At 52.2% G+C, this 14,293-nt stretch overlaps 1 protein-coding gene across 10 annotated transcripts in view; it reads right to left on the reverse strand.

Annotated features, from left to right (window-relative positions):
- LOC140719220 (serine/threonine-protein kinase BRSK2-like) overlaps window positions 1-14,293 on the reverse strand; it is a 347,315-nt gene that overhangs the window by 82,850 nt on the left and 250,172 nt on the right. For all 10 annotated transcript variants that reach the window (XM_073033665.1, XM_073033663.1, XM_073033662.1 and 7 more), the window contains 4 exons: window positions 12,926-13,090; window positions 7,038-7,135; window positions 3,837-3,987; window positions 742-802 (listed from right to left, as the gene is read on the reverse strand). In XM_073033665.1, coding sequence (XP_072889766.1) covers window positions 742-802; window positions 3,837-3,987; window positions 7,038-7,135; window positions 12,926-13,090 — 475 coding nt within the window. The remainder of the gene's footprint in view (window positions 1-741; window positions 803-3,836; window positions 3,988-7,037; window positions 7,136-12,925; window positions 13,091-14,293) is intronic.

Genomic DNA, 14,293 nt, shown 5'->3' on the forward strand with positions numbered 1-14,293 from the left:
TGACACCATTTTGTTGGTAACATTGGTTTGACACACACAAAGTGCTGGAGGAACTCAGCAGGTCTGAAGAAAAATGAACAGTGGAAATTTCGGGCTGAGATCCTTCATCAGGACGTCAACTATTTATTTCCCACCAGAAATGCTGTTTGGTCCGTTGAGTTCCTTCAGGATTTTCTGCGTGTTGATCAGTATCACAGTATCAGTGATTCCACCACAGATGTCTGGGGGAGAGGAGGGACAAACAGGAGGGACAAATTGTCTATGAGGGGCAAGTGGGGGCAGGGGTTCAAAGGCACTTGACTTCCAGAAGATCCCAACATCTCTATCCAGATTACTGGACAGAAATCAGCCAACTGGGCCCAGACTCAACAGCAGCTGGCCAGCTGTGACAGCTCAGACCAGAATTAGGCCATTCAGCCCATTGAGTCTTCTCTGTCAGTCTCATTCTCCTGCCTTCTCCCCGTAACTGTTAACCTCATTGCCAATCAATTGCCTATATGCAGGTGTCAGTCAGAATATGTGTACGTTGTGCGGTTACAGACATCTGACTGTCACTGTGAGCTCTGTGTGCACCTGCGTGCTCCGGTCTGTCTACACCTGCACGTGTGTCTGCGGGTACCCATGCATCTGCATGCGCGCACCTGTGGGTGCATGCACGCTCATGCTGTCACGCTGAGCCATCAGCCAGCGAAGCGACGCACAGCGAGACGAGGTTGGAACATGCCTGACGCACACACTTACCCTGGGGCTGCTGAGCGGGCTGGAAGACAGTCCACAGGATGCTCCGCTGACCGAGCGAGACCTAAACCCAGGATAAAACAAGGCCGTCACGGGGATAGTCCTCTCTGAGTCCGCGCCGCGCCACGCTACGGGACTAAACTGTGCAGAAACTGTTCACACAGATGTTGCTGACTTGGGTTACAAGGAGAGGACGGACAGCTGAGGATTGTTTTCCACGGGAGCGGAAGAGGCTGAGGCGTGGTTTATACCATCCTGAGTAGCACAGATAAGGCAGATCGCCTTTTTCGCAGCTAGTCTTTTTCCCATTGTAGGAGAGTCTAAAACTACAGGTTTAAGGTGAGAAGGGGGTCTAAGAAAGGAAATATTTCCCACAGAGAGTGGTGAGGTTATGGAATGAGCTGCCAGAGGCTGAAGTCGTTACAATTATAGAATTAAAAAGACACCTGGACAGGTATATGAAAAGGAAAGTTCACAGCAGGAGTTGCCAACTTTTTAATGTCATGGACCAATCCCAGTAGACCCCTGGTTTAGAACGATAGGACCACATTCCAGGAAAATGGGACTAGCTTAGATGGGCATCTTGGTTGGTTTGACTGAGAGGGCCTCTCTCCCTGCTGATGAACTCCATGGAAACCTGTAACCACGTTAGGAATCTGTCCCCAGGAGTGACCGCCATCCAGAGGGAGAGGAGCAGTAACGCACAGAGCAGTGAGGTAGCACAGAAATGTCTGTCTGCTAACTGTCCACGACTGCCTCTCGTATCCCCAATGAACTAAAGGTGACGACTATTACCCAACCAAAATAACCATTTGGCTGGAATCAATGCTATGCTGGCTTTACTGCCACCAAGGGGCAGGTGACCAGGCCACAGAAAGTGAAGTACGGCAGCTTAAAGTACACTTCCTTAAAGCTTTGTGAATATTTGACATGACATCCAGTACTTTCTCTTCTATAGAAGTGTGATGGGGGGTATTTTGACAAGTTGCATCACAGCCTGGTATGGAAACACCTAATGCCCTTGAAGGGGAAATCCTAACAAGTCGTGGATACGGCCCAGTCCATTACAGATAAAGCTCTCCTCTCCATTGAGTCCTCAGTCCATTACAGATAAAGCTCTCCTCTCCATTGAGTCCTCAGTCCATTACAGATAAAGCTCTCCTCTCCATTGAGTCCTCAGTCCATTACAGATAAAGCTCTCCTCTCCATTGAGTCCTCAGTCCATTACAGATAAAGCTCTCCTCTCCATTGAGTCCTCAGTCCATTACAGATAAAGCTCTCCTCTCCATTGAGTCCTCAGTCCATTACAGATAAAGCTCTCCTCTCCATTGAGTCCTCAGTCCATTACAGATAAAGCTCTCCTCTCCATTGAGTCCTCAGTCCATTACAGATAAAGCTCTCCTCTCCATTGAGTCCTCAGTCCATTACAGATAAAGCTCTCCTCTCCATTGAGTCCTCAGTCCATTACAGATAAAGCTCTCCTTTCCATTGAGTCCTCAGTCCATTACAGATAAAGCTCTCCTCTCCATTGAGTCCTCAGTCCATTACAGATAAAGCTCTCCTCTCCATTGAGTCCTCAGTCCATTACAGATAAAGCTCTCCTCTCCATTGAGTCCTCAGTCCATTACAGATAAAGCTCTCCTCTCCATTGAGCACATCTACAGGAAGCATTGTCACAGGAAAGCAGCATCCATCATCACCATCTCCTCACTGCTGCCATCAGGAAGAAAGTACTCACTCCACCAGGTTCAGCAACAGTTATTATTAACCCTCAACCATCATGCTCTTGAACCAAAAGGGTTCAATCAATTCACTCAATTTCACTTGCCCCATCACTGAACTATTCCCACAACCTACTTCCCTAAACCACTTTCAAGGACCCTTCATCTCATGTTCTTCATGTGCATCATTATTATTGCCCTCCCTTCCAACAGCCTCATACAACACTAAAATAGCCCTTTAAACTCACTGAGTTCACACCAAACAGCAATCACCCATCTTCACAGATCACACTTTATTAAGACGGTATGAAATGGGGGCAGAATTAGGCCAATCACCATGGCTGATTTATTGTCCTTCTTAACACCATTCTCCCTGTAAACTTTGATGCCCTTCCCAATCAAGAACCTATCAAACTTTGCTTTAAATATACCCAATGACTTGTTCTACATAGCCAAAGAATTTAACAGATTCACCATCCTCTGGCCAAAGAAATTCCTCCTCAGTTCTGTTCTAAAGGGCCGTCCTTCCACTCTGAGGCAGTGCCCTCTGGTCCTCAACTCCACCTCCCCCAGTGGAAACATTCTCTCCACGTCCTCTCTGTCAAGGCTTTATCTCCCCACATTTTCATCAACTCCACCACCCAACTGCATGCTGGGACAATCTACAGCCACTAATTAGCTTACCGACACACACGTCTTTGGACATGGGAGAAAACCGGTACATCAGGAGAACAGGCAGACTCCACACAGACAGCATTGAGGTCAGCACATTACAGGCCCTTCGGCCCACCTTCAAACCCTGCCTCCCATATAACCCCCCACCTTCAATTCCTCCATATACTTGTCTAGTAGTCTCTTAAACTTCACTAGTGTATCTGCCTCCACCACTGACTCAGACAGTGCATTCCACACACCAACCGCTCTCTGAGTGAAAAAACCTTCCTCTAATATCCCCCTTGAACTTCCCTCCCCTTACCTTAAAGCCATGTCCTCTTGTACTGAGCAGTGGTGCCCTGGGGAAGAGGTGCTGGCTGTCCACTCTGTCTATTCCTCTTAACCTGAGTCTTTGGTGCTACGAGGCAGGTCTCTACCTCCTCTGCCTATTGTCTATGGAACTGTGTGCGTTCTCTGAATGGCATATGGGATTGTTGATTTTGAGTTGTCTTTGTCACCCCGTTGGGACGGGGCTACTATGTGCATGCCAATTCCAGGAGCTTTAGCCAGAGGTGCTGAGTGCAGTGTTTACTGCGGAATGAAGCTTTCTACTCTGAACGCACACCACTGCACCAAAACCCAGGGGCAGGAATCAGAAGCTCCCAAAGATGCCCAATGTCCAAATGCGCTCCTGTGGCCCCAGGCCAGGAGACGCTTCCTTACCGCTGACTGTGCTGGACCACGTCGACAGCCCGGCGCGCGGGTACTGGGGACCCGCCGTCTGTCACACTCAGAACCTCCATCGATTTCCTCTCGGGCCGACGCTTGCCATGTCGGTTCAGCATGGGTGAGTCGACCCGCTTCCTGGGAGGGTCTGAAGGAAGAGGAAGGGTGGGTGGTGAGTCATTCCCTGCCAGTCTGGCTTGGTAGTCACCAAGGTCCACAGTAACATTTATTATCAAGATATATCTATGCAGTATTACAAAATATGAGATTCATTTACTTGCAGCCACTTATAGGAAAATAGGAAATACAATAGAATTTATAAAAAGCTAAACATTAACAAAGACTGACAAACAACCAATGTGCAAAAGAAGACAAACTGTGAGAATAAAAATAATACTGAGAGCACGAGTAGTAAAGGGACCTTGAAAGAGTATGACCGAGTTGAAGATCAGTTCAGAGTTGTGGTAAGGTTATCCACACTGGTTCAGGAGCCTGATGGTTGTAGAGTAGTAACTGTTCCTGAACCTGCTGGTGTGGGAAACCAGACTCCCGCCTCTCCTGTAGTTGCGAGAAGAGAGCAAAGTCTGGATGGTGGGATTCTCTGATCAGGGACGGGGGGATTCTCTGATGAGGGACGGTGGGGTTCTCTGATGAGGGACGGTGGGATTCTCTGATAAGGGACAGTGGGGTTCTCTGATGAGGGACGGTGGGGATTCTCTGATGAGGGACGGTGGGATTCTCTGATCAGGGACGGTGGGATTCTCTGATGAGGGACGGTGGGGTTCTCTGATGAGGGACGGTGAGATTCTCTGATCAGGGACGGTGGGGTTCTCTGATCAGGGACGGTGGGGTTCTCTGATCAGGGACGGTGTGATTCTCTGATGAGGGACGGTGGGGTTCTCTGATGAGGGACGGGGGGGTTCTCTGATGAGGGACGGTGGGATTCTCTGATCAGGGACGGTGGGATTCTCTGATGAGGGACGGTGGGATTCTCTGATGAGGGATGGTGGGGAGGGACGGTGGGGATTCTCCGATGAGGGACGGTGGGGTTCTCTGATCAGGGATGGTGGGGTTCTCTGATAAGGGACGGTGGGGTTCTCTGATGAGGGACGGTGGGGATTCTCTGATGAGGGACGGTGGGATTCTCTGATGAGGGACGATGGGGTTCTCTGATGAGGGACGGTGAGATTCTCTGATCAGGGACGGTGGGGTTCTCTGATCAGGGACGGTGGGGTTCTCTGATCAGGGACGGTGTGATTCTCTGATGAGGGACGGTGGGGTTCTCTGATGAGGGACGGGGGGGTTCTCTGATGAGGGACGGTGGGATTCTCTGATGAGGGATGGTGGGGAGGGACGGTGGGGATTCTCCGATGAGGGACGGTGGGGTTCTCTGATCAGGGACGGTGGGATTCTCTGATGAGGGACGGTGGGATTCTCTGATGAGGGACGGTGGGGTTCTCTGATGAGGGACGGTGGGGTTCTCTGATGAGGGACGGTGGGGTTCTCTGATGAGGGACGGTGGGATTCTCTGATGAGGGACGGTGGGGTTCTCTGATCAGGGATGGTGGGGTTCTCTGATGAGGGACGGTGGGATTCTCTGATGAGGGACGGTGGGGTTCTCTGATGAGGGACGGTGGGATTCTCTGATGAGGGACGGTGGGGTTCTCTGATGAGGGACGGTGGGATTCTCTGATGAGGGACGGTGGGGTTCTCTGATCAGGGATGGTGGGGTTCTCTGATGAGGGACGGTGGGATTTTCTGATGAGGGACGGTGGGGATTCTCCGATGAGGGACGGTGGGGTTCTCTGATCAGGGACGGCGGGGATTCTCTGATGAGGGACGGCGGGGATTCTCTGATGAGGGACGGTGGGATTCTCTGATCAGGGACGGTGGGATTCTCTGATGAGGGACGGTGGGGTTCTCTGATCCGGGATGGTGGGATTCTCTGATGAGGGCCGGTGGGGTTCTCTGGTGAGGGACAGGGGGGTTCACTGGTGAGGAACGGGGGGTTCTCTGATGAGGGACGGTGGGGTTCTCTGATGAGGGACGGTGGGATTCTCTGATGAGGGACGGTGGGGTTCTCTGATGAGGGACGGTGGGGATTCTCTGATGAGGGACGGTGGGGTTCTCTGGTGAGGGACGGTGGGGTTCTCTGATGAGGGACGGTGGGGATTCTCTGATGAGGGACGGTGGGGTTCTCTGATGAGGGACGGTGGGATTCTCTGATGAGGGACGGTGGGGATTCTCTGATCAGGGATGGTGGGGTTCTCTGATGAGGGACGGTGGGATTTTCTGATGAGGGACGGTGGGGATTCTCCGATGAGGGACGGTGGGGTTCTCCGATCAGGGACGGCGGGGATTCTCTGATGAGGGACGGCGGGGATTCTCTGATGAGGGACGGTGGGATTCTCTGATCAGGGACGGTGGGATTCTCTGATGAGGGACGGTGGGATTCTCTGATGAGGGACGGTGGGATTCTCTGATGAGGGACGGTGGGGATTCTCTGATGAGGGACGGTGGGGATTCTCTGATGAGGGACGGTGGGGTTCTCTGATGAGGGACGGTGGGATTCTCTGATGAGGGACGGTGGGGTTCTCTGATGAGGGACGGTGGGGATTCTCTGATGAGGGACGGTGGGGTTCTCTGGTGAGGGACGGTGGGGTTCTCTGATGAGGGACGGTGGGGATTCTCTGATGAGGGACGGTGGGGTTCTCTGATGAGGGACGGTGGGGATTCTCTGATGAGGGACGGTGGGGTTCTCTGGTGAGGGACGGTGGGGTTCTCTGATGAGGGACGGTGGGGATTCTCTGATGAGGGACGGTGGGGTTCTCTGGTGAGGGATGCTGCTTTCTCGTGCAGTGCTCTGGCAAACCCCTCTTGCTGATTTCCCAACCGCTCGCTTGTACATCAGTTTGTAAGCTGGGGAGGGCCTGCAGCAGGTTTCTTTCACATCTCGGCACCTGCAGTGGAAGTCAGGGAGATCCGTAGCCGGGCTCACCGATCTCTGAGGGAGCCCACGGTCACGGTCAGTAGCTGAGTGACTGATGGTTTCTGGCTTTGTAGACGCACTGCTGTTGATGTCAGCTTGGGGAGACTTGGCCTCCCAGAGAGTGCCTGACACTCAGGGAACCCAAGCAAGAAGATAGAGCTCTCAGGGGCAGAGAGTGGAGGAAGATAACTACCCTGAAAGACACTCACCAATGTCATTGTGTGGAGGCAGATCCTCGTCCTCACAGCTCGGATATCGCTCTTTCCGATCAAGCAACAGGAAGTAGATCATTTTCTCCTGGTTTTCCCTGGTTGTGGGGAGGAGACGGGAAGATAATCACACTGGTTATCGAGAGGTGCCAGACCAGTACAACATCTGATGTGCCCCCACCCACTGCTCCACAGGTATGAGTGGGGTCAAATATACATAAAACATCAAGGGCCTCGCAAGTTTGGATACAGCTGGTGAGAACAGAACTAAACTTATATGTAAAGTGTGGCCCAAGTTTGGGACTTGAAAGTGGGGCTTCAGAAAGCATTTGACAGAACTTGTACCAAGAACGTATGTTGATGTTTAAGTTAGTCACAGCACAAGGGACATCATAAAACTTCGATTGTATATGGATCAGAATATGGACAAGGTGTGAGGATATGGACAAAGCGTAGGACATCAACAAGGACACGAGATACAGTCAAGGCGCCGAGATATGGATAAGGCATCGGGATATGGAGAAGGCATCGGGATATGGATAAGGCATCGGGATATGGAGAAGGCATCGGGATATGGAGAAGGCATCGGGATATGGAGAAGGCATCGGGATATGGACAAAGTGTCGGGATATGGACAAGATGCAGGATGAGGGACACAGACAAGGTGTCAGAATATGGACAAAGTGAGAGATGTGGACAGGGTGAGGGATAAGGACAAGGTGAGCAATATGGACAGGGTGAGGGATACGGAGAGGGATATTGACAGGGTGAGATATGGACAAGATCAGGGATATGGACAGTGTGAGGGATATGGAGAGGGTGAGGGATATGGACAGGGTGAGGGATATGGAGAGGGTGAGGGATATGGAGAGGGTGAGGGATATGGAGAGGGTGAGGGTTATGGACAAGATCAGGGATATGGAGAGGGTGAGGGATATGGACAGGGTGAGGGATATGGACAGGGTGAGGGATATGGAGAGGGTGAGGGTTATGGAGAGGGTGAGGGTTATGGACAAGATCAGGGATATGGAGAGGGTGAGGGATATGGAGAGGGTGAGGGATATGGAGAGTGTCAAGAATATGGACAGGGTGAGGGATATGGAGAGGGTGACGGATATGGACAGGGTGAGGGATATGGAGAGGGTGAGGGTTATGGACAAGATCAGGGATATGGAGAGGGTGAGGGATATGGACAGGGATATGGAGAGGGTGAGGGATATGGAGAGTGTCAGGAATATGGACAGGGTGAGGGATATGGAGAGGGTGAGGGATATGGAGAGGGTGAGGGATATGGAGAGTGTCAGGAATATGGAGAGGGTGAGGGATAGGGACAGGGTGAGGGATAGGGACAGGGTGAGGGATATGGACAGGGTGAGGGATATGGAGAGGGTGAGGGATATGGAGAGGGTGAGGGATATGAAGAGGGTGAGGGATATGGAGAGGGTGAGGGATACGGAGAGGGTGAGGGATACGGAGAGGGTGAGGGATACGGAGAGTGTCAGGAATATGGACAGGGTGAGGGATATGGACAGGGTGAGGGATATGGAGAGGGTGAGGGATATGGACACGGTGAGGGATATGGACAGGGTGAGGGGTATGGACAAGATCAGGGATATGGAGAGGGTGAGGGATATGGACAGTGTGAGGGATATGGACAAGATCAGGGATATGGAGAGGGTGAGGGATATGGACACGGTGAGGGATATGGACAGGGTGAGGGATATGGACAGGGTGAGGGATATGGAGAGGGTGAGGGATATGGAGAGGGTGAGGGATATGGAGAGGGTGAGGGTTATGGACACGATCAGGGATATGGAGAGGGTGAGGGATATGGACAGGGTGAGGGATATGGACGGTGAGAGGTATGGACAGGGTGAGGGGTATGGACGGTGAGGTGAGGGATATGGACAAGATCAGGGATATGGAGAGGGTGAGCGATATGGAGGGTGAGGGATATGGACAGGGTGAGCGATATGGACAGGGTGAGGGATATGGAGAGGGTGAGGGATATGGACAGGGTGAGGGATACGGACAGGGTGAGGGATACGGACAGGGTGAGGGATATGGACAGTGTGAGGGATATGGACAAGATCAGGGATATGGAGAGGGTGAGGGATATGGACACGGTGAGGGATATGGACAGGGTGAGGGATATGGACAGGGTGAGGGATATGGACAGGGTGAGGGATATGGAGAGGGTGAGGGATATGGAGAGGGTGAGGGTTATGGACACGATCAGGGATATGGAGAGGGTGAGGGATATGGACAGGGTGAGGGATATGGACGGTGAGGAATATGGACAGGGTGAGGGATATGGACGGTGAGGAATATGGACAGGGTGAGGGATATGGATGGTGAGGGATATGGACAGGGTGAGGGATATGGACGGTGAGGGGTATGGACAGGGTGAGGGGTATGGACGGTGAGAGGTATGGACAGGGTGAGGGGTATGGACGGTGAGGTGAGGGATATGGACAAGATCAGGGATATGGAGAGGGTGAGCGATATGGAGGGTGAGGGATATGGACAGGGTGAGCGATATGGACAGGGTGAGGGATATGGAGAGGGTGAGGGATATGGACAGGGTGAGGGATACGGACAGGGTGAGGGATACGGACAGGGTGAGGGATATGGAGAAGGTGAGCGATATGGACAGGGTGAGGGATAAGGACAAGGTGAGGGATATGGAGAGGGTGAGGGATATGGACAGGGTGAGGGATACGGACAGGGTGAGGGATAAGGACAAGGTGCAGGATATGAACCCTCTAACTGTGCAGCACTTCCTGAATGGTGTTGGGGTTCAAGTGTGCATGCACCCAGAGTGGGATGGCGGAACGAGAGATGGACAGTGTCCATTACAGTTCACAGTAATAGAGTGAGAGGTCATGAAGGTGACCTGATAGCAGGCAGGGCCGTGATATCGGGAATCCCCTGCAAGGATAAAAGAAAGCCAGTAGTTCCCTGATGTTTGCATTCACATATATAATATGGAGATTTGGTCTTCCCAATGCTTGCATCAGATATATGACACTCTCCATCACTGGTAGACTCCCCTCCAAGTCACACACCACCTGAGTGGGAAGTACACCGCTGTCCTATCTTCCTTCTGGATTTAAATGCCAGAACTCCCTCCCCATCAGAGCCTTCACCAGAAGGAGAGCGGTGGTTTAAAAACGTGGGCGCCACAGTCGTGTGGAGGTTAGCGGAATGCCTGGGGCTTCAGAGCTCAGAGTTCTGTTCCGGCGTTCTCTGTACAAGGTTTCTATGTTCTTTTTATTGGCATGTTGGTTCCCTCGGGGCTTTCCCACACAGTCCAGAGACGGACCAGTTAATAGGTTAAATATCCATGATTAACTGTCCTATGATTAGGTCAGGGTTAAAAAAGGTGGGTTGCAGGGCTTGTTCAGAGCTGTATCTCTAAATAAACAGACGTTAAAAACTCACTCCCCACCAGCACATTCACCAGAAGTACAGCAGTGGGTTTTACAAGTGGTTGAGTCCCCAGACAGTCAGAGACAATTTGGGAATGTTGGCCCTGTCAGTGACGCCTGGCTCAAGAAGAGCGAAGGAAAATTGCACTCGGCAGATTGTATATCGTTTCTGAAGTTACATGACTAATCCATTTTGTAGTCTGCAATCAGGCTCAGCTTCATTGGCAAACACGAGACAATCTGCAGACGCTGGAAATTCAAGCAACACACACAAAATGCTGGTGGAACACAACAGGCCAGGCAGCATCTACAGGGAGAAGCACTGTCGACGTTTCGGGCCAAAACCCTTCTCCTTATAGATGCTGCCTGGCCTGCTGCGTTCCACCAGCATTTTGTGTGTGTTGGTCAGCTTTATTGGTACCTGCCTCTTGACCAGGCAGATAAGTCAGTGCCATGCTGAGGGAGCACTGCACTGCGGGAGGGGCAGTATTGAGGGAGCGCCGCACTCCAGGTCACTGTGGGAGGGGTGATGAGGGGATGCCACACTGTGGGAGGGGCAGTATCGAGGGAGCGCTGCACTCCCGGGCGGGGGCGGGGTGGTAAGGGGGCGTCACTCTCTCACTGTGGGAGGGGTGGTGAGGGATTATCACACTGTGGGAGGGGCAGAGAGGGATTATCACACTGTGCAAGGGGGTTCTGAGGGGTTATCACACTGTGGGAGGGGGTGAGGGATTATCACACTGTGGGAGGGGATTCTGAGGGGTTATCACACTGTGGGAGGGGATTCTGAGGGGTTATCACACTGTGGGAGGGGGTGAGGGATTATCACATGGTGCGAGGGGGTTCTGAGGGATTATCATACAGTGGGAGGGGTTCTGAGGGATTATCACACTGTGGGAGGGGGTGAGAGATTATCACACTGTGGGAGGGGTTCCGAGGGATTATCACACTATGGGAGGGGGTTCTGAGGGATTATCATACAGTGGGAGGGGTTCTGACGTATTATCACACAGTGGGAGGGGTTCTGAGGGATTATCACACTGTGCGAGGGGGTTCTGAGGGATTATCATACAGTGGGAGGGGTTCTGAGGGGTTATCACACTGTGGGAGGGGGTGAGGGATTATCACACTGTGGGAGGGGTTCCGAGGGATTATCACACTATGGGAGGGGGTTCTGAGGGATTATCATACAGTGGGAGGGGTTCTGAGGGATTATCACACTGTGCGAGGGGGTTCTGAGGGATTATCATACAGTGGGAGGGGTTCTGAGGGGTTATCACACTGTGGGAGGGGGTGAGGGATTATCACACTGTGGGAGGGGGTGAGGGATTATCACACTATGGGAGGGGGTTCTGAGGGATTATCATACAGTGGGAGGGGTTCTGACAGATTATCATACAGTGGGAGGGGTTCTGAGGGATTATCACACTGTGCGAGGGGGTTCTGAGGGATTATCATACAGTGGGAGGGGTTCTGAGGGATTATCACATGGTGCGAGGGGGTTCTGAGGGATTATCATACAGTGGGAGGGGTTCTGAGGGATTATCACACTGTGGGAGGGGGTGAGAGATTATCACACTGTGGGAGGGGTTCCGAGGGATTATCACACTATGGGAGGGGGTTCTGAGGGATTATCATACAGTGGGAGGGGTTCTGACGTATTATCACACAGTGGGAGGGGTTCTGAGGGATTATCACACTGTGCGAGGGGGTTCTGAGGGATTATCATACAGTGGGAGGGGTTCTGAGGGGTTATCACACTGTGGGAGGGGGTGAGGGATTATCACACTGTGGGAGGGGTTCCGAGGGATTATCACACTATGGGAGGGGGTTCTGAGGGATTATCATACAGTGGGAGGGGTTCTGAGGGATTATCACACTGTGCGAGGGGGTTCTGAGGGATTATCATACAGTGGGAGAGGTTCTGAGGGGTTATCACACTGTGGGAGGGGGTGAGGGATTATCACACTGTGGGAGGGGGTGAGGGATTATCACACTATGGGAGGGGGTTCTGAGGGATTATCATACAGTGGGAGGGGTTCTGACAGATTATCATACAGTGGGAGGGGTTCTGAGGGATTATCACACTGTGCGAGGGGGTTCTGAGGGATTATCATACAGTGGGAGGGGTTCTGAGGGATTATCACTGTGCGAGGGGGTTCTGAGGGATTATTATACAGTGGGAGGGGGTTCTGAGGGATTATCACACTGTGGGAGGGGGTGAGAGATTATCACACTGTGGGAGGGGGTTCTGAGGGATTATCATACAGTGGGAGGGGTTCTGAGGGATTATCACACTGTGGGAGAGGGTGAGGGATTATCACTGTGGGAGAGGGTGAGGGATTATCACTGTGGGAGGGGCAATTGAAGGTTCGAGGGAGGGGCAAGTGATGGTCTGGGGATCTGCTGAACCTGGATGGACATCCAGGTGCGAGGATTCATCGGCCAACCACTTACTCCTCAAACAGCAGGTCCTGCTTCAGCTTGTTCTTGTCTCGAAAGCAGCCGAGGGAGTTCATGCTGTCCAGAACGTCGGGGTCGATGTCGCTCACCGACTGGAGCCGACAGATCATCACTTTCCGAGCGGTGGGCTGCTCTGGTTCCGGCTCATTCCTGCCTCCTCTGTAACGACACACTGACACCCTCAACTTCACATGGACAGGGTGGGGCTGAGGGAGGGGAGTACCCCAGCGTCACTCTCACCCTCGGCACACATGGACAGGGTAGGGCTGAGGGAGGGGAGTACCCCAGCGTCACTCTCACCCTCGGCACACATGGACAGGGTAGGGCTGAGGGAGGGGAGTACCCCAGCGTCACTCTCACCCTCGGCACACATGCTTGGACTGGGCGCAAAGCAAAGCAGGGAAACTGGCTCCTGGGACCCGGAGCCTGAGGGGGAAGGATTTTGTTCCCAAGAAAGGAGTCAAAGAAGGATTAGTGTGAGGGTGAGGAAGATGATGATTTGGATCGTATATAAACACAAGAGATGCTGGAAATCCAGAGCAACACACACCACGCTGGAGGAGCTCAGCAGGTCAGGCAGCATCTCTGGAAGTGAAGAAACAGTCGACATTTTGTGCCGAGACCCTTCATCAGGTCTTGGCCTGGAACGTCGACTCTGTTCCTCTCCATAGACGCTACCTGAACTGCCGAGTTGCTCCACCGTGGGCGCGTTGGATACGCTAAGCTCTTACGTGAGTGTACTCTCGGATGCTCTGTGCTGCAGGGAAGCTTCTCATTGCCCTACCCACTGCACTCGTGACGGTAACCTGGAGGTGACTTGCAGAGGGGCAGCAGGGGTACTGAAGCTCGTTGTCTGTAAAGCTGCTCGCAGTAGAAATCCTGAACCTGTGGTCTTGCAGAGCTGCCGATCTACGGCTGGGGCAGCACCTTGTTCTCTCAGTACAGTTCCGGTTCAAAGTACACTTATTATCAAAGCACATATTTGTCACCATGTACCACCCTGAGTTTCATTTTCTTGCGGGCATTCACAAAGGATCACAACAGAATTAATGAAAAGCTGCACACAAACTAAGGCAGACAAACAATCATTGTGCAAAAGACAAACTGCAAATACAACAAGTCAATAACCAGAAGAATGAATGAATAAATGATATTGAGAACGTAATATTGTGAAGTGGCTCCACGGATTGCGGAATCAGTTCCGAGTTGAGGCGAGAAAGTTCAGGAGACTATGGTTGAAGGGTAGTAACTGTTCCTGATTCTGGTGGTGCGGAACCAAAGGCTCCTTCCTGATGGCAACAGCAAGAAGCGAACAAGGCCTGGATGATGGACTACTAAATGTGCTCACTGGTGGGGAGGGCT

This window comes from Hemitrygon akajei, chromosome 31, assembly GCF_048418815.1.
Source record: "Hemitrygon akajei chromosome 31, sHemAka1.3, whole genome shotgun sequence".
Classification (NCBI taxonomy): domain Eukaryota; kingdom Metazoa; phylum Chordata; class Chondrichthyes; order Myliobatiformes; family Dasyatidae; genus Hemitrygon; species Hemitrygon akajei.